Genomic DNA, 22,370 nt, shown 5'->3' on the forward strand with positions numbered 1-22,370 from the left:
GTTCGACTCAATTTGCCTGAATTATGCATCGCCTCCGGGGGCCGGCAAGGAATCCGCCTTGTTGCCTTCTTTCTTCGGCCTCGCCTCGCCTCACTCACTCACCGGGACTTGAAAGAGAATATTTAAGCCGTGCGCCAAAAGTGTGTCATTGGGATGCATCGGAAAACGGTGCACGGTGCAATCACCATCGCCAGCGGCACGACGAGCGGCACGACAAGAAAGGCCGACGACCAGCCCCCGGCCGGGGAATTCCGGAAAGAGATTGCCAACGAGTGTCTGCTTCCCGTTGCAAGGGTTTCTTTATGGAACCTCCACTGCAGGATACCGGGATCCCGGCGGAAATGAAACTAATTTATTGGTCGGGCCGTTCCGGGAATGCTCCAGTTGCCTTTGGGGCTTCATTTTCACCACAGGGTTGTTGGCATTGGAAGCGTACAACTATGTACGGTGCAGTAGGAATTCTCCCAACATTGAACCAAAAGTCGAATATTTTGAAATTGGGTGACATGAAGTCGTGCATTGCTCCCGGAGGCGCTTGACAGAAACATATGTTGATATCATTCGATTTCGAGTTCTTATTAGTATCATCACATGGCTAATCGAACAACAATGGCATGAGTCTCCGAAATTACATTTTTAAGAACTTTTTTAATCAGAAAATTTGCTTCAAAGAGTGCTCAAGACGACTCGATAAATTGTTTTATAGTTAAACTCTATTACAGGGGTCGGCACATGTTTCCTGAAAGAAATTAGATGATGAAAAAGAACTCGAAATTGTGGCGAATTGCGAAACTAATTGCCTTTGTTATACTCGAAATTCAGCATATGCTTGCATTATGTTACTATTAAAAGGTTTTACTGCTGTGCTCTCTGTTATCAAAATAACTCATCTGAGGGAAAATTGAATATTGCCCGGTTGACAGAAATTGACATTGTTGCTGGTACTATGTAGTTCCAGCAAGAGTCCCAACAATCTGCCATGGAAAAACTTGCTGGTACTACATGACAGCTGCAAAAAATTTGAATTTTTGTCAACCGGGTGTGAAACATAATAGTATTTATTAAGTTAAGTGTTAGGTTATTATATTAAGTATTAAGTTATTATATTAAGTTAAGTATAGTATTTATTGTGGATGGAGTGTATACATACTATCTCGCCGCCGGATTTTCGAGGCAGGGAAATTTTTAGTACGAACGATAGTAAAATGCAATTGAGAAAGTCATCATCTCAAATAACAGTATATGAAGATGTCGCCTGGTATCGAATACCTCGTACGCTAGCCTCTTTTTTACGAAGAAAGGTGTAACAAATTCGTTAAGAATTAGGATATGTTCTTTTTTAATTTTGCTTGAAAAATATTCTTTTCTTTGCCGACCCCTGCTCTAGTAGAGAAATTTCAGACACTACCTTGAATGAAATGGAATAACGTTGAACAGTTACTTAAAATAAAATACCAACAATGTACAATTTCAAATAAAACAAAAACTTGGTAAATCAATCTATGAACTAAAACCAAAAATCTTAAAGGAGGGACTGTTACAAAAACCTTGTTCTTTGCAAAAACAAGTCAAAAATGCTATGGTGGTAGAGTCAAAAATGCTATGGTGGAAACATAATACCTATATTTTTCCTATGAATAAATGTTTCGATTGGTTTAACAACGATTTTATCATTCTGTTAACTTCCAGATAACGTTTGGCGAACGGATCTCGACTTCATGGTAACGCACAGCGATCGCCTAGTGGTGCTATCGTTCATGACTTCGTCCCCAACCTACGCAAACTCCACCGCTTCCACCGTCCGTCCGGCGCTGAGCGAACTGGAGCGAAAGCTGTACCGGAACGGTTACTTCGAGCAGAGCGATCTGGTGGAAAAGTTCGCCGACTACGACGATAGCCTCGGAGCGCTCGACACCAGCGACGAGGCGTTCCGAACGCACGAAGCCCTCGAGATGGGCACCCTGTTCGCCGGAGGTGTCAATGGCCCGATCGCCATCTCGACCATGGAGAACTTCCACCTGGTGGAACCACCGACCACGCTGCACACGCTGCCGCCGGTGCGAAACCTGCGGACAACCACGGTAGCTCCGGCAACCGGCATGGGGAAGCACCACCGGCATTCGACCTCGGGACCGACCGCCAGCACCGTGCCACCGTACGCCAGTGGAGAGGGCAGTCGCGAAAGCCGCCGGAAGGAACCGAATCGGAACGCCGCCCACCATCGGAAGGCATCGAATGGGAAGGGTCATGCGGGTGGGAAGGTGAAGTCGCAGCACGCGCATCACGGAAATCATCACGGTCAGCATCACCAGGAGCAGCAGCCACGGCATCGGTACGTCGAGGAGGTGGACACACGGTTGGAGCTCGAAGAGCAACAGGAGCTGGACTGGAGTGCACTGAACCAACCGGAAGGCACACCGACGCTGATCGAACCCCCCACTTCCGGAGTCGGCGGTGGCAAGAAATCTCCTTCGCAAAAAGGAAACCGTCCCACAAGCACCACCATCCAGCCGGCGACGACGGTGAAGTCTGCTCCCCCGAAGCGCCCAACTGCGACAACGACAAGCACCGTCGCCCCGACCACCACCGTGAAGAAGGCACCGGCGGCCACGAAGGACAGCGACATTCACATCCTCAAGCCGGTGAACCTGCCCGAGAACATCATCCCCTCGACGCCGGTCACGACCAACTCGAAGATCATCGAAATCAAACCCCCCAAAGGTTCGACGGTGGCCAGCGCCAAGTCGCCGGCTGCAGCGGCGTCTACCGGCGGCGCGAACCGGAAGAACAAACGCGAGTCGAGCGGGGGTGGCGAAAACTTTAGCAGCGAAAGCCTCGAGAGCATCGAAAGCATCCCGAGCGTGGACGAGGACGAGTTCATCATCAAGGACGAGAACGGGATGGAGATCAAGCCCGCCTTCCTGATCGGCGCGGCCCCCGGTAACCTCACCTTCCGTCCGATGCAGCTGGTCGGCTTTCCGGCGCTGCTGGCGAAGCTGTTCGGCTCGCCGGCCGACCGGCAGTTCAGTGCCGGGTCGGCCTGGTCCACGGTGCCCAGCGCGGAGTTCGTCAACCTGGCCGTGGCGCTGGCCGTGTGGGCCGTACGCTATCCGTCCGTCTTCTGGCACACGTCCAAGTCGTTCGCCTGTCTCTTCAGTCTGCAGATGATCGCGAACGGCGTGGACATCCTGCTCAGCTTCGCCGGTGCGAGCGTGCTCTACAAGCTGCAGACGCTCGGGCAGGCCTTGCCCCTGCAGGCGCCGGCCCTCATCCTCAACGGGACGGTCACCGTGGCGCTCACCATCCTGGCGCTCGTGCTTACGATCGCTTCCTCGATGGTGCTGTATCTGTACGGGCACGGGAAGCTGGCGGCGAAGGTGCGCGATCGGCGCATGATCACCGCCAAGCAGAGTGCGGACGTGTGGGCGTACTTTGCGCACTGTTCGTCGCTCTGCTTCGTCCTGGCCCTGGCCGTCGTCAAGGCTCCGCTGATGCACGACCTCAGCGCCACCTACCGGGGAAGTCTCGATGGAGCGGTCCTAGCCGCCGGTATGTACACACACCTTATCCTTATTAATTCTACAAGATCAAACACGATCAAAGACATTCGGAAAATTAAACCCCATTCCCACAAAATCCTTCTCTCCACAGCTCTCGGTTCCGTGGTGCACCTGTTCCTGTGGATCGTCCTCTGGCTGGGACTGACCGCCAAGCGCCGCTGGCACTTCAAGCTACCTCCGCTGGACGGAGGACGCGCATGTGGCGGGCCCGGAACGGCCAGCCAACCCCTGCTCCGGGGCAACGGAAGTCTTCGCTCACCGAACGGAACGTCCAACGGGTTGCCGGCGTCGGCCGGCCAGCCAGGGCCCGGCGGTGCCAGCTCCGGTTCCGGCGGCGAAGAGGAAACAATCTACTGGCCCAAGATTGCACCGAACTCGCCGAAGCTGAAAGTCACGTTCAACGAAGTACCCAGTACGTCCTCCGAGCTTGCGCTCGGTCCACACGAACATGGCAACAAGCGGTAAAGCATACGAGACAAGTTTTCCCCCGCCCCGTTCCTCCGGGGGGGGTTTCCTTCAATCGGATTTTGTGTGTTGTTTGAACTAAGTGTCATGCTTGTGTTGTGTGTGTCTGTGCTTGTTGCTTGATCATTTTGTACATAAATACTTTCCCTGTAATTTTTACGTTCGCGTTTTGGTTGCATGCACATTTTGCAGCTTTTCCCAACGGCTTCCAGGGAGTGTTGGCGATTTTCTAGAATTTTTCCACTTAGTTTTTAAAACCTAATCGGTTACCACAAGCCAGATAAAGGTGGACAACTGCTAGAAAACCGTCGTCGCTTGCTAGATGCCACGAAGGAGAATCTGTATTTGCAATATTTACCAATTAGTCCTTCATTTATACGAGTATTCGATTTTCTATTATAAACGCACCATTCAAGTTAGAGCCTACTTTGCACATTAGAACCCGTTTTGATCATTGTTTTTCGCAAAAAAAAAAATTCTAAACCCGTTTTATTACTGCTTGTCCTTGTTTGTATCGTTTGTGCTTGTTTGTCAAATGGTCTGGCGACCTTTCTAACGCCCTCCTAACCGTGCGAATCCCTCCCTCCCTCCAGCCATCCGTCCGGTGGAACCACGATACGTCTGTCCAGTCTTACGGGGGAAGCTGACGACGGAGACTACGCTACGCTAAGGGGCCCGACCGGCGATCTGCTACACCTCGGCCCGTACGAACATCCGGGCCCATCCGGATCGCCTCCACCTCCACCGCCCCCGCCGCCACAGCTCGACGACTGCGATCTGCTGGACGAGGCCAGCAACAGCAACACGCTTGTCGGCAGCACCAACGACCACGCCGACGACACGTCCGAGGAGGGGAAGCTGCTGGCGTGCGTGCGGGACGACAGTGTGACGTACGCGTCGACCCGCGATCTCGAGCCACCGATCAGCCGCACCATGTCCCGCGAGACGTTTATGCGATCGCCGGAACAGTCCCTCAGCAGCCCGCTAGCACCAGTCACCGTCACCGTACACAACCATTTGGAGAACGTGGTGCGTACCAACGATGCCTTCAAGCAGTGATAAACACCTAATGGCCATTTTCGATCGATTTCAGGGTCCTGGATCAACGCCCCGATGCTTACGTCGGGCCGATTCCGGCATGCCAACGGAAGCCCTGACCCCACGCTCGGACTCTACCTCGACGGAAAGTTCCACCTCGCCACCGGACTGCCGCGATGCGCCCTCGGAAACCTCGAGCGGCGTGCACTCGGGTGAGGAGCGCGACGAGGTAGTCATCCGGCCACGCTCCGGCCCATACAAGTCCATCATCAAGCCACCGCCACCGGCCATCCAGGAAGAACCGTTCGGCCGCTCGACCAACATGAAGATGTCCAGCTTCAACAAGGACGGCACGAGCGCCACGCTGCCCCTGACGCGCGGTTCCACCGACATGCATCACCGGTCCGACTACCCCCAGTGCAGCACGATGCCCCTGCCGGCCGGCTATCATCAGCAGCAGCATCACCACTATCACTCCCAGACGTCCTTCACGCCGCCCCAGTCGGGATCTTCCCGGCAGCAGCTGCAGCAGCACACGACACTCCCGAACGGGCTGCGCTATGCCACCTCCTCCAACCAGTTCCTCAAGCGGCTACCGTACATGAAGAACGCCGAATCGCCGTACGGCCACCTGGGACTGGGCGCCGGACACCACACATTCTCCAAGCTCCTGCACGACCCACTCAGCGGTGGTGGTGGTGGTGGAGTTCCCGGAATGCCTTCGCACTCACACTCAAACCACAGCACGTTCCTACCACCGGCGACCATTCCGGAGGATCGTGACTCGGCCAACTACTCCATGATCTCCGACCAGGACCGGGAGATGTACATAAATGCGGCTCAGATCGGCAGTATGCAGATGCAGCACTAAGGGAGACCCCGCTTGGGTGATCCTCAAAAGTTCGTTCGGCGTCGTCGCACAACTCTCACTCACATACCGTAGGGCGTTCTGGGAAGCACACGTGATGTCATAGACAGTACACACTTTCTGTTCGATTAAGCTGTACAAATCTCACATCTCGCTTACATTACAAAAACATACATTAACCAAACAATTGTTCATAGAATCCACTGGCAGCCGAAGCTTATGTACATAGTAATGACTAAAACAAATATGCAGCTATTATATCGGAAAGTATCATCAAGTTATCTCATAAATACAGACATGCGGTTCCATCGCCTCCTTCCGCTCATTAACGTACAGCATCTTTCGCTTTAAACGTTTCCCGCGAAGGGGATGAATAACAAAACAAGCAAATAATAAGAATTACCCGGGGTGATATTGTCCTAGGACAAAATATATCGAATGCTATAGCATCAGGAAGCTCACGAAAGAGGGTTCGAAAGGACCCTTCTCTTTCCCTTCTGTAATAGGAAACGCGACAGACTGACGGTTTTAGCTTTTGTAGAAGCTCTGCGCTGCGGTTCAGATATCGTTGCGGTGGAAAACGCGACCGATCGCCATCGATCGTTTTGTACATTTTACAAACACCTCACCGAAACGGGTGCGGAGTTAAGTAGTATTTTAGCTACCAAGATCGTGCGATAGATAGCGTAAACGGCGATTGCATAGAATAGATCAAATTCCCGGTTCATTCGAGTGAACGATCGATTCCTCCGCCGGTCATGTACAAGATACAAACATGGGTATAACGCTTTCAGCAGAGACGATCCTCAAACGTATGGTAAAGTCCAAAGTTCTAGCGAAACAGGCATATCCACTGAATATTTCACCCTAACGGCGGACCCAAACCGTAACTACATCATATCATACTCCTTTTAACCCCGCCAGGCGCTATAGGACCCCTAAGACATGCAAACGAAACGGATACATATGGAACGTCGGAAAGGAAAATGTTGCAAATAAGGTCGTCAAGGGCAATATGGCAATTCTCGATTCATTTCATCTGTTTATCGAGATTTGAAGAAAGAGAGTGATTACAATTTCTTGCGTACAGTTCACAGTACCATGCATAAACTCAAATCTTTAATGGTCAATGGTTGCTATGTTTCGTAGCTCGAACGAGGCTAAATGTTACCAATGACGAGACCTTTGCAAACATTTTCTAACCTGTTTCTTAACAGTTTATTCGACCAGGGAAACGACACGAGTTTTGAACAATTTATACAGGTTAAGGAACATTGCAGCTCTACACAGGAGGGAAAGAATGCCCTCCCAATGGCCAACTATAAAGTATGCAATAAATAGAACGAACAGCTCATTCATCAAACCATACCGTGCTTCAGCATCCAACATTACACTATTGCCATAGTCGTGCGCTAAACAAAAATCACATTTCAATACATCAGGGAGAGAAGTTAATCAGCGAAGATTACATAACTACTACAGGAAGCATGAAACATAAAACGAGAAGAAGAAACAAAACATACCAACCAACCAATCCATCCGACGCGTCCCGGCGCATTGGGACGCCGATGCGGCAAACGGAACCATATTTGCAGCAAAGTATTGTAACCACAGGACAATATAAACTTGAGACCGATTTTTTGCCATCTACTACTGCACCGTGTATTGTAGTGACATTTTATTGCCATATATGTACGTAGAGCGCTCGGAGAAGGGAGTTTAGCAAGCGTGCCTCGGAGGGTGATAGGCAGATGAATAAAGGATCGTATAAGAAAACCCCGCTAATGAAACCAACACGAATTACAATACATGACGTTCTGTACGTGCATAAGTTTGTATAGCTCATGCCTCGCGAGGTCCCGAGATCGGATAACAAGCAGCATACATGGACAGCCTCGATACATCGGACTTCATTTCCAAATCGCTCGAAAATTATCATTCAGATCATTGTACCGATTCGATCATGTGCTACCAAACGTTCAGGATAAGGTAAAATTTTACGTAACGAACGAATAGTCAAAATTTACAACTCAATCGAACACGTTTTTTTACCAAAATGTTTACCCCACAATTAGTGACGAACCATTCGTGGGCGGGTTTATAGGCTCAACTAAGAAAGGATAGAAATATGGTAGAAGTTGTAAGAAATATAATGGCTGGATAACTCTTTCCGGTGTAGATCAGGTATGATCCAACACCACACAATCTGTATAGCTCTCGCTAGTACGAGAGAGGACACGATCGTCAATATTAGGCCCATGGGGCGGAGCGTGGGGGTTTAAATGGAGGCAACTTACACTCTCTTAAAATGTTTAGAGTACGCTTTTATTGCTATAAACATTGTTTGCCAGCAGTATCAAAACTTAACGATGAAAAGGTGGTGATGCTTGTTCTACTTCTTTTTAAGGTTTATCTACCAATCTGGACTAAAGGAAGGCAGGACAATTAAGAATGAACCATAAAACATCAGGCAAGCGTCCTGCAGCATGGAGCGATTAAAAGGAAGGAAGGAAGCCCGTTGAATTCTGCGATACGGCATAACCATATAAAGAGAAAAAGCTTATTTATATATAGACCCAAATATATATATATATACACACAACACATACAAGTATCATAGGACGATAAGTAAGGACGCTAAGGAAAGGAAATAAATTAAGCAGACAAAAAAGATTGCGAAAGTAAGATACACTCGGACAAGGAGGCATAAGAAGGAGGACCTAAATCCCATTATATCGAACAGCATGTAATGTAGTATTTATTTGTACACTTATTTTAGAAAATGCGAGATTTCGTTTTGCCTGTTGATAACCGGGGTAACCGTGCCCGTGATGGAGCAGCCGATCGTTTGATAAGTTGTACTTAGTTAAGCCCGTTTAGTGAAGTCAACGCGTTAGAGCCACTGGTATTGTGTAGTTTATTTCCAAACACGCGCTGTAATCCGGTCTAGTGTAGAAATGTGTGAAGCAAGTTTTGTTTCAATCCCAATCGGCAATTAAACTAAAAGCTATTGAAAAAAAAGAAAAAATCATTTTAACAAAACACTTAAATTGGATGTTTTATTTTACCTTTATAGTTTCCTACAAAATTCTGCAACGGATATCATTCGCACACAGCTTTGGTTTGAAGCAAAGCAGTATAACGGGTTCGAGACGAAAGCGAAGCCAAACGGAAGACTGATTAGACTGGTGACTATAGCAGGGATGCCAGTATGGACATTTTCACCGACATCATCAAACCAGTCATTAAAACGAGCTTTCTCTTTGTGTCTTTTCAATTTGGTTGGTAATTTGTATGTAACACGTTTTAATTATCTTTTAGAGCAATTGGAATGTGTTTGTGGCCTAGGTTTTCCATCTTATAGAAGCAGATGCGGAGCGGCGATGTACGAGATGGGAATACGGATTAAAGGAAAATGTTGCTCGATCTTGACGCCGATGCTAGTGCGATCGGTAATGTGATCAAGTACATAGTGCTAAATACAACCAAATAAAAATCTGCATCGGATTGCACATTAAACCGGAGGACGGATGGATGCGACGAAGCTCTCGACGAATGATGAACGTTTCCGCAGGACGTACATCAACACTTAAGCTAAAATGATAGCAAAATCATTACCACTATGCAAATGTATACCGTTTACTTACTTCGAGCCACAGAACCGGAACCTTCTACCTACCCGAGGGACCGATGGAACAGAAAGCTAACCAAAAACCAAACAAACCAAATCACAAAAATAAACCACCGCTTTATGTAAAACCAAGCCGTCCCCGGAGTGAGTCACTGTTACATCCGAACGCCAGTTGATTACACGGGTTTATCCTTCTTGAAGTTATTTTATTGATCGTCTTACAAATGATCGACCTTAAATGAAACGGAAAGTATTACCAAGTAAACGAAGCAATGCCAAAAAGCACTTCCACCCGAACATGTCGCTCCACCCTTCTTAATCCATACGGGTCTTCAGTTTCTTAACCGTTATCTTCTCCTTCTCGATAATGTACACCGTCGCGCCCCAACCGGAGATCGCATCCCGATCGAACGCGTTCACTAGGGCCTGGGAGATCACCTCGAACAGACTGTTCGGCTCCAGGTCCGGCTTCCACAGGGTTTCGCACATACCATACAGCTGTTCCGCGCAGGTTCCGGCGACAACGAAATCGTTCGGCAGGTTTGGACATCCGATCAAATCCATGTTGCAGATGAACGGTTCGTACGTCTTGGGGTCCAGCCCGGCAATGACCGGCTCGATGAAGTACGGTCCAAAGCGCTTCTCGTACAGGAAGTTGGACAGCATCGCCGCGAACCGCTCCGGCGTCATCTGACGGTTTTCGCGGACCTCGTACAGATTCTTGCGGAATAGCAGCCGCTGGTACACCGTCAGGATGTCCGTCTGGAGCCCGACCAGTCCGAGGTACATGTGTGGGTTGATTTCGAAGATTTTCTCAAAATCTGTCGCGATCGTTTGTGCCTGAACGCCGAAGCGGTGGTCGGTCGCAAGCGCCACGCAGTTTTTGCCCTTCATCGCCACCACGCAACCGCCGTTGTACGCGAGGATAGACATGATTTCTCTTACTTTTAAACTGTAAACGGGAGAAAAGTGTGTTAATTCCTACAAATGTTTAGCGATAAACTATGATGCCGTACCTTCGGTGACTACCGCAAACGAGAGGTTAACTTGCAGATGTTTACTTGCAGTTTTATGAGAACATGACAGGACAGTATTTTGACATCTTGTCAATCACCAAGGAGCTCACAAGGAGGTGTCTGCACGAAGATTTCTAAAAAGTTGTACGATATTGTTTACTAATTCTAAATAACTCATAAACTGAAAAAATACTATTTACTATCTGTAAATACTTTATGCAAGATAATTTAAATAACAAAAATCCACGATAGAATTTCAAATCATTGTGAATGAACATAAAACTAATCAGGTGAAATTATATGGGGCAAATTGACAAAGGGATGGGAAAAGTCTAGTAACTTCCAATGATGTTACCTGGTAATAACACACCTTGCTACTTTCTTCGAGTCAATTTTCTTTGAAAATGTAAATGTTCCATGCGACTACCTCAGTCGCGGTTGACTACAAGTCTTGGATGGTCGTAAATGCGCTAGCTCGTCCAACCGCTCCGGCTCTTGTTTATCGTTGGTCGCAGCAAACATCGCTCGCGTGTGAAGGTGGCAAACATATTCCGCGACTGGTCGTTTTGCAATCTGAATATTCAAACTGATGTAAAGTGGTTTCTTTCTGTGAAAATTTCTCGTATTTTTGCTCCGTTCGGGTAGTTCCGAGCAGTTAGTGTATGGAAGAGTTCTAATGAAACTTACAGGAGAATCGACAACGATGACTTCTCCACTGAAGGCGCTGGTTGAGTTCCTGCGCTTAATTTACACCAAGTGCTACCGGAAGCTGGTTCGAGAATGCAACCAGTAAGTTTCATGACCAGTTAGTGCTCGCAATCAATGTGCTTTTTTTCAAATAAAATATTTCGATTTATCTAACTCTAGTTTATCTAACAATGTTGCGTCTAGTAGCAAGTGTAAATCATCAAAGATATCCGTGCGTTTCATCTTTCCACCGCTTCCTTCGATCACAACTTGTGTCGCCCCGAGGGAGTTCGGTTACTTCTTGTGTGCCCACGTAAGGGTCGTTTTGTAACCGTAAACAATAATGCGTGCGGTGTAAAAACAACCCCACCCTCACCCGAAACCGAAGAAGGCGCGAAACCGCATCGCTTACAATTACGGGGTGAAAGTATGCTACCCCCGAATCGCCACCGCAGCGCACGTGTGCGTTCGAAATATTTTCGACGCTCGATTAAAATACAAAATCAAGAGATGTTTTATGAACTAACGAAAGCGCTATAAAATATCCCAAACCACAATTCGTACCAGTTTCTCTGCGCCATAGTACTGTCACTCAAGCTGTTGTTGGGTCTAAATTTATTCTGTCCTTTTGTTGGTTTTTTTTTTTTGGTTTTGGCAAAACCATCGATCCATCTCCAAATTGGCCAAATTCGATAGAAAAAAAAACTAACGCCACACAATGAAACCCGCGCCAGAACGCGAAGACACTTTTGGCAATTGCGGTGAACCCCGTTTTCCGTGCGGTGTGGGACTCGCGGAAAAAAGTGAAAAAGTGCAGCAGTTGCACAAACTGCGATGCCAAAACAAACCATTGCATCCATTTCCGTACCTACATTATCGATCGCGGCGAGCGACACGGCATGTGAAGTTTTGCGATTGTATCCGGGTGTGGTGGTAGGTCAGTTCAATGGGCTTTTAAATTATTTAAATTTTAATCCAAAGAAACTTAGTGCAAACGTTGGTAGCTTGGAAAATCTCTCAGTTTTGTTAAAGGAAAGTGACTGGCGTATGTAGATAAAGTGGGACAAACTTACTAGAAGATAAAAGCACATTGCCTTATATTTTCTTGAAGGTAAATAATGCATTTAAAAAGGTCCAGAAGGTATACGAACAACAATCAATACAACTGCAAGCGTATGGAGGACTTTAAAATGCAATTATACAAAAACTTGGTCATTGAATCAATGTTGTTTGCCGACCCTGTGTGCCTGTGTGGACATCGCAAGTCTCACCCTTTATCTTCCCACTAGACACGTTTTCCGCACATTTATATGTGCGCAAATAAACAACTTTTTTCTCCGCTCGTTATATTGTTTTATTGAGCAGCGGAATATCATGTTTACCCTCGTCACTAAACTGTGTTTGTATGTGGTTCTGGCCACGGTTATCTATCGCAAAAGAGTGCAACTTTAGTGCAGGCATGTGGAATTGCATTCCCGTATAGTTTCCTCTCTCGGCCCACGATTCATTGCGAGGTTTAAATGGAAAATTACACATCATACAATCCACCTGCCAATTTTGACGAATGCATTCATGCCGATAAAGCGATTTCCCACTGCCACGAGGAGAAAAGATAAGTGGTGTGAGATCACACCTCCATTACAGGATCTTCTCTATCTGCTGCGATGCTTTGTTTAACATCAACTAAAGTGATTTATCTCGAATCAGGCGAGTCGCATTAATTAACGGGGACTGGCCTAACATTGACATACATAAAATGGGAAGTTTTTTGTTTTTCAATTCTTGCCCCCCCCCCCCTCCCCCCCCCCCCCCCCCCCCCCCCCCGATATAAATATCGCTTCTTTCAAAATGGTTCCTACCACTAACGCCCAACATTTTCTTCCGATCCGAATCGTTAACTTTTTTTTTCTCATATTCTGAGGAATCTCAATCGCTAATCTGACTTCATTCGTCGAAAAATACAGTACAGCACGATTATGCCAATTGTCACATAAATATTCTCAGAATCTCATCAAAAAGCACACACAAACATTCTTCCGCTTATTTCTTTTGATCTGCCATGGTCTATTTCAATCCGAGTGCATCTGCTCCAAAACCAGTTCTGAGACCTTTTGGGTCGAAAATAGCATCATAATTCCATCGCGATCGTCCACAATGCTATTCCGCGGCAATCAAACGCAGCAAAAAAAACCACCCCATGTCGTCTTCATCGGGCAATCTTGGCCCCCTTTATCAACCATCAGCGGTTGGCTGCGATAAAGTTTGGAGATGCTTGTTAATCGAATCGAACATCGATAGCACACCGATGACGATATCGGAGTGAAGTTAATCTTAAGAGGCTTTACAGGAACTGTTCGAAATCGAAAGATTGTTTCACATTCGCGACATTTATAGATTTTGCTTACACTTCCATCTTCCCAACGGTAATGCACCTTATCATATTGTGGCCAACTGGCCAATCATATTATCGCACCCTTTGCTTCTACCGGGAATTTTTGCACTTGTTACATAAGACTCGTGGCAGCCATACTTTACCCTCGGGAGGCAATAAGACGAGTGCGAGAAAATACTTGGCTTGTGACTGTCCAAGCAACAAATTGAATCCCAGTCCGCCGTTTGACGTAAATGATTCTCGATCGGCACAGGTTGAATGCCAAAGGAATCGTTTTGCGTTGCGTTGCCGTGTCCTTCCATCACCTCCCACCTTTTTGCCCTTACTGCCGATTAGTTCGCTAATGTTGGATGATTGTTTGGTTTGCTGCACAATGGTTTCCTTCTTTTTCTCCCGTATTCGCCGTATTCCATTTTCCAAACCAAGCCACTATGGGAAGATTATGAAACCATCATTAAGGCACAGGATTGGGGTGACGATTGGGTCAACGTTTCATGGTCGCGCCATGATGAACGATCACCACGTGGCCAGTGTGCGTGCATGCTGTGTTTCGGTGAAAGCCTTCCCTCGGCTCAAACCCGTCAACATCCAAACAAAACCCTCCGTGGGACGAAGGGATAACACCTTGGTCGATATTGAAAGTGAAGCCGTGAAAGATTATTAATCAACCGGTCGGCCGAAACGGCGGAATGTCGGTCAGTCAGGAATGTTTGTTCGACCCCGCCGACTAACTATTGGTTAAACTTTACCAGCTAAAAAGGACGAGACGAGTGTCTAAGGCTATTATCGGTTCGGTTTCCATTTTTGCACAATACACAAGTATTTTTCTTTGCCATTGCATCTACTTTACCCACCACTTATCAGCTGCTGAAATCCGACTCTTTATCTTAAACTTCTCCTCTGTCGCGTTGGTTCCAACACACGCACCACGCACATTTGGGGCACGTTTAATACGTTTCAAAACACTTGCTCCAGCGCAACCTCTTTTATGGACAGGTCGATTCCGTGGGCTTAGGAAAAAGGCCACTCTCTATTGCGGAATCGGAAATCCATTAATTTGTCAAACCCGTTAACGACTCGAGTGGAAGTGTGCTCCGTCAAAGCTTTTGCTGCGCCCCGGCGAGACTTCGGCGATCAAGCAACATTAGCATGCTTTTAGAGTTCACGCATGGCGCATATGTAACGACGATATGTGAGATATTTTTGTTTTGTTTGATAGATTTTATCAAAGCAAATTAATTAAGCCCCACCATCACAGCAGCCTAATTCATTAGACTTTTTTATGAAGTCATGTGTTTTTGCACGATTAGAATGACCCAAGGGGTGTTTGTTTGAAGATTAGACACCTGCGAAACCTAAACACATGCGACATCTAAGCTTGCAAAAACTTTCACGGACATGTACAACACAATTGCGTTGAATCTCTTGCTGTACTTTACTGACGCTATACAACCGCTTGGCCTGACGAAGTTTCTGGTGGTTGCGTCTAAGCCATCCTTCCACCTTCACCTGCGGCTGAGGTGTCTAATTCGCCGTACGACCGGGAGATCAGATCGTCTTACGTCTCGTAGAGCTCGTCATTATAGTGGCGCCTCCTTTGTCCCGCAGGGAAATCTAAAAAAAAGCAGTAGGCTTTCGGTTACTTATGGCAACAATTTGCGTATCCATTACCAGCATCCATCTCCGTCATGTTACACATGTTCATTGTGAATTAAAAAAAGATACTTTTCAACTTCGTCAACCAGAACATTTGAACGTTTGTATGTCTGCTTCGCTCTGCTCCTAGCATCTTTCCGTCGTTATGTTAACCAACTTAAAAGCAACACATGCCATTAAATCCTCTCGGGCATTTTATTCTTCTTTAATGTCATCTACGTCCCCATCTTTCAACAAAAACTTTAACCTTGGGTAAGAAGTTTACTTTATCTGTTTATTTATTTATTCATCAGCTATGTTATCAGTATGTTAAAAGTCAACGGCAGACCAGGTCCCAAAGGAAACTAAAACAGGTGTAAAAACTTTTAAACTATCAATTCGTATATAAAAGCTGGGTCTACAGTATGGCGCAACTTAAATGTAAAGCGAATCAGTTTATTGTTTTTATGTCAATTTTTTAAACTCCAACTCGCTGCTGAAACGTACCTTTTCTTACGAGGTTTCAAGACGTTCAAATTTAGTAGGAATAGATAATGTTTGGTATAAATGAATTATTTTACAATTTGTGTGCTTTAAATTAGTTTTTATTAAAAAAATGTGTACATACTTGCAAAAAGTAAAAATGAAAGTAGAATGTGTATAATAAAAACCGCATAAAGGCTTCGAGATACGGGATGGAAACTAAGCTTATTATTTTAAGTAAATGCGTAAAAATGAAAAAGGTTACCGACCCTTGTGTCCACACCGTATGGCCTACTGATCTTCTGAGTTGTTCCCTTTTTAATGCAATTTGCATTTCATAACCGGTTCTTACAGTTGTCACCAATAAGGAAGCCCATCTTTTGATTGACGGTTTTTGGCATGATACCAAATGTTCTCCACCAGCGTTCCTAGCGATCGCTGTCGCTGATCTTCTGTGCTCATCTGTACGAAGCAATGCTGAGTATGTACCACTTAAGTGGACCCCGTTTTTCTTGTTTCGTATTGTGTCTCTCTTCTCGGTGTTTATCTTTTACACTCTGTACTCTTCGTTCGCACGCCTCGCGGAACATGGATCTTTTTATGATCGCACGTGTGAGAGAGCTTTTCCGTCGGGGCGGGCGCGCGATCGGACATGGCCATACGCACTCGTGCACCACCGCCCAAGGGCCTTTAGATCGGGCCGATCCTGCGAAGCGAATCTGAAACCGTACGATCCATCCTCAGTCTGGTGTAAGTGTCGAAACGGTGCAGCTCGGTGCTCATTTATATTGTTCTGCTGGCTCATCTTCTGCTGGGTAAACTGACGTTCATGTTGTTGTTTGATGTCCCCCGAACGTCATCGTTTGTGCAACACCGCAATCTCTCGTCCACAATTGACTGATTTACGGTGGCAATAGGCAGGCCGTCTCGATGCTGTTTTTATTTACCGTACTCTGCCGGGCTACGGGGGCTCCCATTGCTCACCGATGGACTACTTTCCCCGCATACCTAACGGGAGCTCCGGAGATATGGCCGATTACACCGTGCTCATCTTCAGCAAACCTGCGTTCGAATGTTCACTTGTGTTTGCCCGCATTTGTAAAGTGTTCCTAATTTTGTTCGTGGCGCACCGAAAACGTGTTCTGTGTTGTTACATACAGAAAGAATGTTGCTCTTGTGCCTTCATGTGTAGCTTCTTTCGCTAGACAAACAGGTTTTCTATTACCATGCGTTATCCACGCTGTTTGGGACCTTGAGAATGATATTGTTCAAGTGTAAAGAAGACAAACGACTCTAATGTCGTCGGCAGGGGTCGCCAACTTGAAGCCATCATCCCCGGGTTCTTCATATAAGAAATGGTTTGCTTATATGCCATAAGGAAACAAAGGAGAGAATAAAAAAGATTCACTCCTTTCGTGAAGACATCGTAATTATTCTATGGATGAAATGCTCTTCTACTGGCTTCTTCCTGACCTTCAACTGTTCAGCGATGTACACCTTCAAGGCCATCGGTAATATACGGACGTTACGATCGTGGTCGTAATCGTGGTCCAATATAATCGAGATTTATTGCACCGAAGCAACGAGCCATACTGATCGCCGGAGTTTCCAGATGGAAAACCTATCACTGCATGAAGTACCATCGGTTTTCGTTTCCAAACAGTGTAAAAGGCTTCAATTTTGGAATTTTCCAAGTACGGCCCTTAATTGGAACCTTGCCAAAGTGTGGGAAAAGGTCCACCGTACGCTCCTTGAACGGTGTCCATCGGTGGCAAAAGAAAAGCAAACAAATAGTTGCGGTTGACGCGGTTATAAGCGTACTTAATGCTTATCTCTTTTTTTAAAAAATACTTATAGCATCAAAAAAGATACAGCCCTGCCTCTACGTACTTCTGCATGTCATAAAAGTACAGGAAAATATGACCAATGCATGTGAACACTTTCAAGACCTTGCCGGTGCAACCAACATGCGTTCGTAGTAAATGCCGAAGGATCGCGAAACGAGGGTGTAATGATTGGTTACCACTTGAGTTTCTTTTTTAGAAAAGAAAACAAAAATGTCCACTACAAAACACTCTCTGAAGTAGCATTTTTTGTTTATTTTTCCCTTCATATCCCTTTCATTGACGGAATTTCAGCTTAAGGAGAGTCTCTTGAGACACGTGAAGCACGTTCCAGAGTGTAATCGCGTGTAAACACTTGCTAGAAGCAGATCCCTGTTTGTACTATAATACACTTCAGGAATGCTACCCATTCTGATCTGTTTCAACTATACTTTCAACTAGTTGAACGATGTTCCTGTGGTACGCTGAATACGTCATGAATGCCACTTACTGCGGGGTGCATATCGTGTTATAAAATCTATTATTTGTATGTATTTTTAGCTTTCATGATTTTGTCTAAACTCTAAAGTCTAAAGAGGACGGAGCTTAAAGGACCTTTGACCTAAACCACCTATTAGTTATCATATATATTTCGTTTTTTTAGTTCGACAACGTTTGTGATATGTTTTCATTTCGGTCTGATCTTTTCGTTTGACTCAAAAATCACTTCAATCAATAGATCACTTTTTATAGCAAAGATCCTCTGTTCATAGTCAAACGAATGAATGAACTTAAAACTGTAAAGCACGCCCAAACTTGCAAGCATGTTTGTTGTAGACACGCCCAAACGAAGGGCGTAGATAAAAGTAGGGGAAAATCATGGCTTTCGATCGAAAAACATACTGCTGCGAAGTATGCTGTGATTGGGGCTCGGTTCCCCATGCGAAAATGCGATCATCGCCTACTTTATCCTCTACCCATCTACTCCTCGAGTGTACAACAAACATCCATGCCGATAGCTATCATTGCGGTAGATCCTAGAAAGCTACCCATTGCCTACTTGATCCGTTTGGAGTTCCAAAGTGTAAGTTTGGCGATTCAACATGAGTTGCTCTACGGCATGGATTACTATATGGTGTATATAAGATGCAAATGATGCAAAAATGTACAAAATAATGACAAACTCTTATAAAACACAAAAGGTTGGGCTTTAGACACAAGTGTGGGCTTTGGTATAGAACCATTTGAGGCAGTGGAACATTTTGGAGGGCCCCGATTTTGTGAGGTTCCGGAATACCATTGATCCGCCTCTGATCCTATCGTCGTCACTCGGAGTCAAGTCTGTTTATCCCCATTTTAATGCTCCGTCTTCTTTCTCCTCCCCTAACAGACAAATGAGTTACGCTATACGGAGGCTGCTGCGGGCAGCCATGTGCGTGTTTAGCTGGTTCGTCATGCCCTACTCGCAATGCGTCAGTGGTCGCATAGCGCGCCGAAAGCTGCCCCCGATCGAGGACCCACTGTTGCTGCTGTCCGCCACCGTACTGGCCGAGCGAATTCGTCGCCGTGAGGTTCGCAGCGAGGATGTGGTGCGAGCCTACATGAATCGCTGCCAACAGGTGAACCCTCTGCTGAACGCCATCGTCGAGGATCGGTTCGCGAAGGCGCTCGAGGAGGCGCGGGAAGTCGATCGGCAGCTGGATGACGGTTCGGCTGGCACTGTGGAGGAGCTGGTGCGCGATAAACCCCTGCTCGGGTTGCCCGTCTCCATCAAGGAGAGTCTCGCCGTGGAGGGAATGAGCAATACGGCCGGTAGGAAGCTGCGCGAAAAGAAGGTCGCCCTGGAGGATGCACCCGTCGTGCGGCAGATCCGGCGCGCGGGAGGCATCGTGCTGTTGGTGAGCAACACGCCGGAGCTGTGCCTGTGCTGGGAGACGTACAACCAATGCACGGGGCTCACCCGGAATCCGCACAACTTGCAGCGAACTGCCGGCGGATCTTCCGGTGGCGAAGCGGCATTGATTGCGGCGGCCGGATCGCTGTTGGGTGTCACCACCGATATAGCCGGATCGTCGCGCTTGCCGGCCTTATTTACGGGCGTGTTCGGTCACAAACCGTCACCATACGTCGTGTCGCCGTACGGCCACCATCCGTCCTGTGACGACGAGAACTGGGGAAGCTTCTTTACCCCCGGTGCCATGTGTCGGTACGCCGAGGATCTACCGCTTCTGCTCGGTGCAATGCGTGACCCCGAGGGAGCACCGGTAACGCTGGACAAACCGGTCCAGCTGACCGCGATCAAGAGCTACTACATGGAGAACGATGGACCATCGGGACTGACGCGTCCCATCGATCCGGACATCGTACGTGCGATCCGGGACGTGGCCGGCCACCTCGGAGCCCAGCGAGTGCACCTGAAGCGTCTCCGCTGGACGCTGGACATTTCCATGTGCAAGATGTTGCGCATGAAAAACATCGAAACGATCTACACGCCGCAACCGAACGGAAAACCGGACACGACGATCAAGCGCGAGGTGCTCAAGTACCTGCTCGGGTTTTCCACGTCCGACATGCCCTCGGTGATGATCGGTCCGATGCAGCACATCGTGAACAACTACATTCCCCAGTCGCGGCTCGATTTTCTCGACGGTCAAACCGAAAAGCTGCGCAAGGACTTTATCGATCTGCTCGGCACGGACGGTGTGTTTATCTATCCCGGGTTTCCGAACACGGCCCACCGGCACTATCGCATCTTCCACAAGCTGGTCGACACGACGTACATGATGGTGTTTAACACGCTGGGGCTTCCGGCCGCTTCCTGCATGGTCGGTTTGGACCGGGAGAAACTTCCCATCGGAGTACAGGTGAGTCAAGCACAAACACAAACATTCCAATTGCAAGTCTTTACACTTTAAACTGGAAACTAACATGAACTTCTCTTTCAGATTGTCGCCGCACCCGGCCAGGATCACCTAATCTTTGCCGTGGCCAAAGAGCTGGAACGACGCTTTGGTGGCTGGGTGCCGCCACCCTCGGAATAAGCGACCGCCTTTTGGAGGAACGGTTATGGGCGAGGCCACCCAGACCGTCGACCGCCCGCACGGCTGTTATCAAAATTGTGATCCATTCCGAGCTTAAACTAAGATTTCCCCGTTCGGCATGCGCGTGATTATCCGGCTCGCTACCGAACGACGTCGAGTGTATTATATTATTTTTATTGAGTATTGAGTAACCAATGGTTTTTTCTTCCTTCTTGTACACCGTAACGATTTGAATAGATCGACATTGGTGTCCATTTCCTATGCTGTTTGCTGACTATGGTGGCAGTTCCTTTCCATTCTCCCCCAGCCCATGTTATTTCATAGTGCAACCAAGTTGATCGTTAAGTTTGCAAATGTGTCGCTAGGGTTAGCGTTAATTGGTAAGAAGACAAACACAAGCATCTGCATGATATTCCGTTGTGTAAGCAGATTTAGAAACAGCAATTGTTAGCAAAAAAAAAAAACAAAACTAAAAAACAACAAAACCAACGAGGACATGTTAGAGTTATTATAATAAAGTTAAGTTATCGACCACTGATTAAAGTTATTGTAAGTTGTGTGAAATCATTCGAAGTTGAGAAAATCCGGCCAAATTTTGTTCTTATTCTTGGGCAACTGATCGTAACATAGTAGCCTGGGTTTGTGATATGAAAGTGTGATTAGTTTAATAAATTATTTTAGTGGGAATACGAAGGGCAGCCGGTACAATTATACTCCATAACACAAAAATCTCACAGAACACGAAGATATACGACTTCATGTTGTATAAATGTAATGGTAAATCAGTACATTTTGAATCGGAATCGTATATAGACAATGCATGAGCAATGTATATTCTTTGTTTTATATGATACCGATAAAGAAAAAAATACGGTTTGCTTTATGCATACGTATAAGAGCATGGGCAATGTATGATCAAACAGAAGTATAAAGTAAATTCCATATGAGACCTACATAGGACTCATATGTCTTAAAAATCTACATATTTTAAATGGCCAAATGCAAATGCTTTCTAATGCTTCATATCAAGGTGAGAATTCTTGTTTTCTATTCCTTCAAGATTGTTAACTTTAAAACGCTCATTAGTAGGCGCGTAAAAGAAGTGCATATCTATAGATGCATTATTTCAGCATCATGCATATTGTATTGTATATCATATTCCACTGGTACAATTGGCATTTCGATAAACATACAAAATGTGTTCTGTGGAATCTCAACTTTACTCGTTTCACGGCGAAGGCTACCTCCTGTCTGCTTTTCATTTCCAATTTTTCTCCATACGCACACGCATCGAAACGATCGCCTCGAGGCAAGGACAGCACGTAGATGGTGCGTGATAATTTAAAGAGAAAATGTAAAGTAAGAGAAGCTCCAAAGGTGAGGTGGTGCGTAAACAAAATGACACAATGCGAAGGAGAAAGAAAGCAATAAAAAGGACAAATTAATCTTTGATCCCTGACGGGTCGGCGCGACTCGGAGCATAAGCAAAGTGAAGAAGGAAACCAAATGACCTTCCATGCCCCCGCCCTCCTCTTCGCATGATCATCAACACGTTCGAGTTCGGTTTTTTGCGTGTTTATTCTCCGGCTCTGATAGTTTACGGTAGATGTAGTAGTAGTAGTAGTGGTTGCAGCAGTACTGGTAGTATAAAACGCATATGTTTATAATGATGTGCTCGAAGCACTCGCGTAATGAGCTCCCACAGTTGCCACCAGCCATCCTCCCAGCGTC

General features: G+C 46.6%; 3 protein-coding genes across 3 annotated transcripts in view; 2 read left to right on the forward strand and 1 right to left on the reverse strand.

Moving 5' to 3' along the window:
* LOC131287540 (protein tincar) overlaps window positions 1–5,934 on the forward strand; it is a 34,275-nt gene extending 28,341 nt beyond the window's left edge. The window contains exons 3-6 of the mRNA XM_058316597.1: window positions 1,690–3,549; window positions 3,652–4,021; window positions 4,619–5,054; window positions 5,119–5,934. Of these exons, the coding sequence (XP_058172580.1) occupies window positions 1,690–3,549; window positions 3,652–4,021; window positions 4,619–5,054; window positions 5,119–5,934 (3,482 nt within the window). The remainder of the gene's footprint in view (window positions 1–1,689; window positions 3,550–3,651; window positions 4,022–4,618; window positions 5,055–5,118) is intronic.
* A 3,937-nt stretch (window positions 5,935–9,871) lies between these two features.
* On the reverse strand, window positions 9,872–10,504 carry LOC131287410 (proteasome subunit beta type-3). The gene has a single exon (XM_058316456.1). It carries the CDS (start codon window positions 10,493–10,495, stop codon window positions 9,878–9,880), a length of 618 nt encoding a protein of 205 aa, XP_058172439.1. The 5' UTR covers window positions 10,496–10,504; the 3' UTR covers window positions 9,872–9,877.
* A 750-nt stretch (window positions 10,505–11,254) lies between these two features.
* LOC131286677 (fatty-acid amide hydrolase 2-B) lies at window positions 11,255–20,839 on the forward strand. Its single transcript, XM_058315664.1, has 3 exons — window positions 11,255–11,367; window positions 18,989–20,462; window positions 20,544–20,839. Exons 1-3 carry the CDS (start codon window positions 11,255–11,257, stop codon window positions 20,637–20,639), a joined length of 1,683 nt encoding a protein of 560 aa, XP_058171647.1. The 3' UTR covers window positions 20,640–20,839.
* The last annotated feature ends 1,531 nt before the right edge of the window (window positions 20,840–22,370 follow it).

The sequence above is a fragment of the Anopheles ziemanni genome, chromosome 3, assembly GCF_943734765.1.
Source record: "Anopheles ziemanni chromosome 3, idAnoZiCoDA_A2_x.2, whole genome shotgun sequence".
Taxonomy (NCBI): Eukaryota; Metazoa; Arthropoda; class Insecta; order Diptera; family Culicidae; genus Anopheles; species Anopheles ziemanni.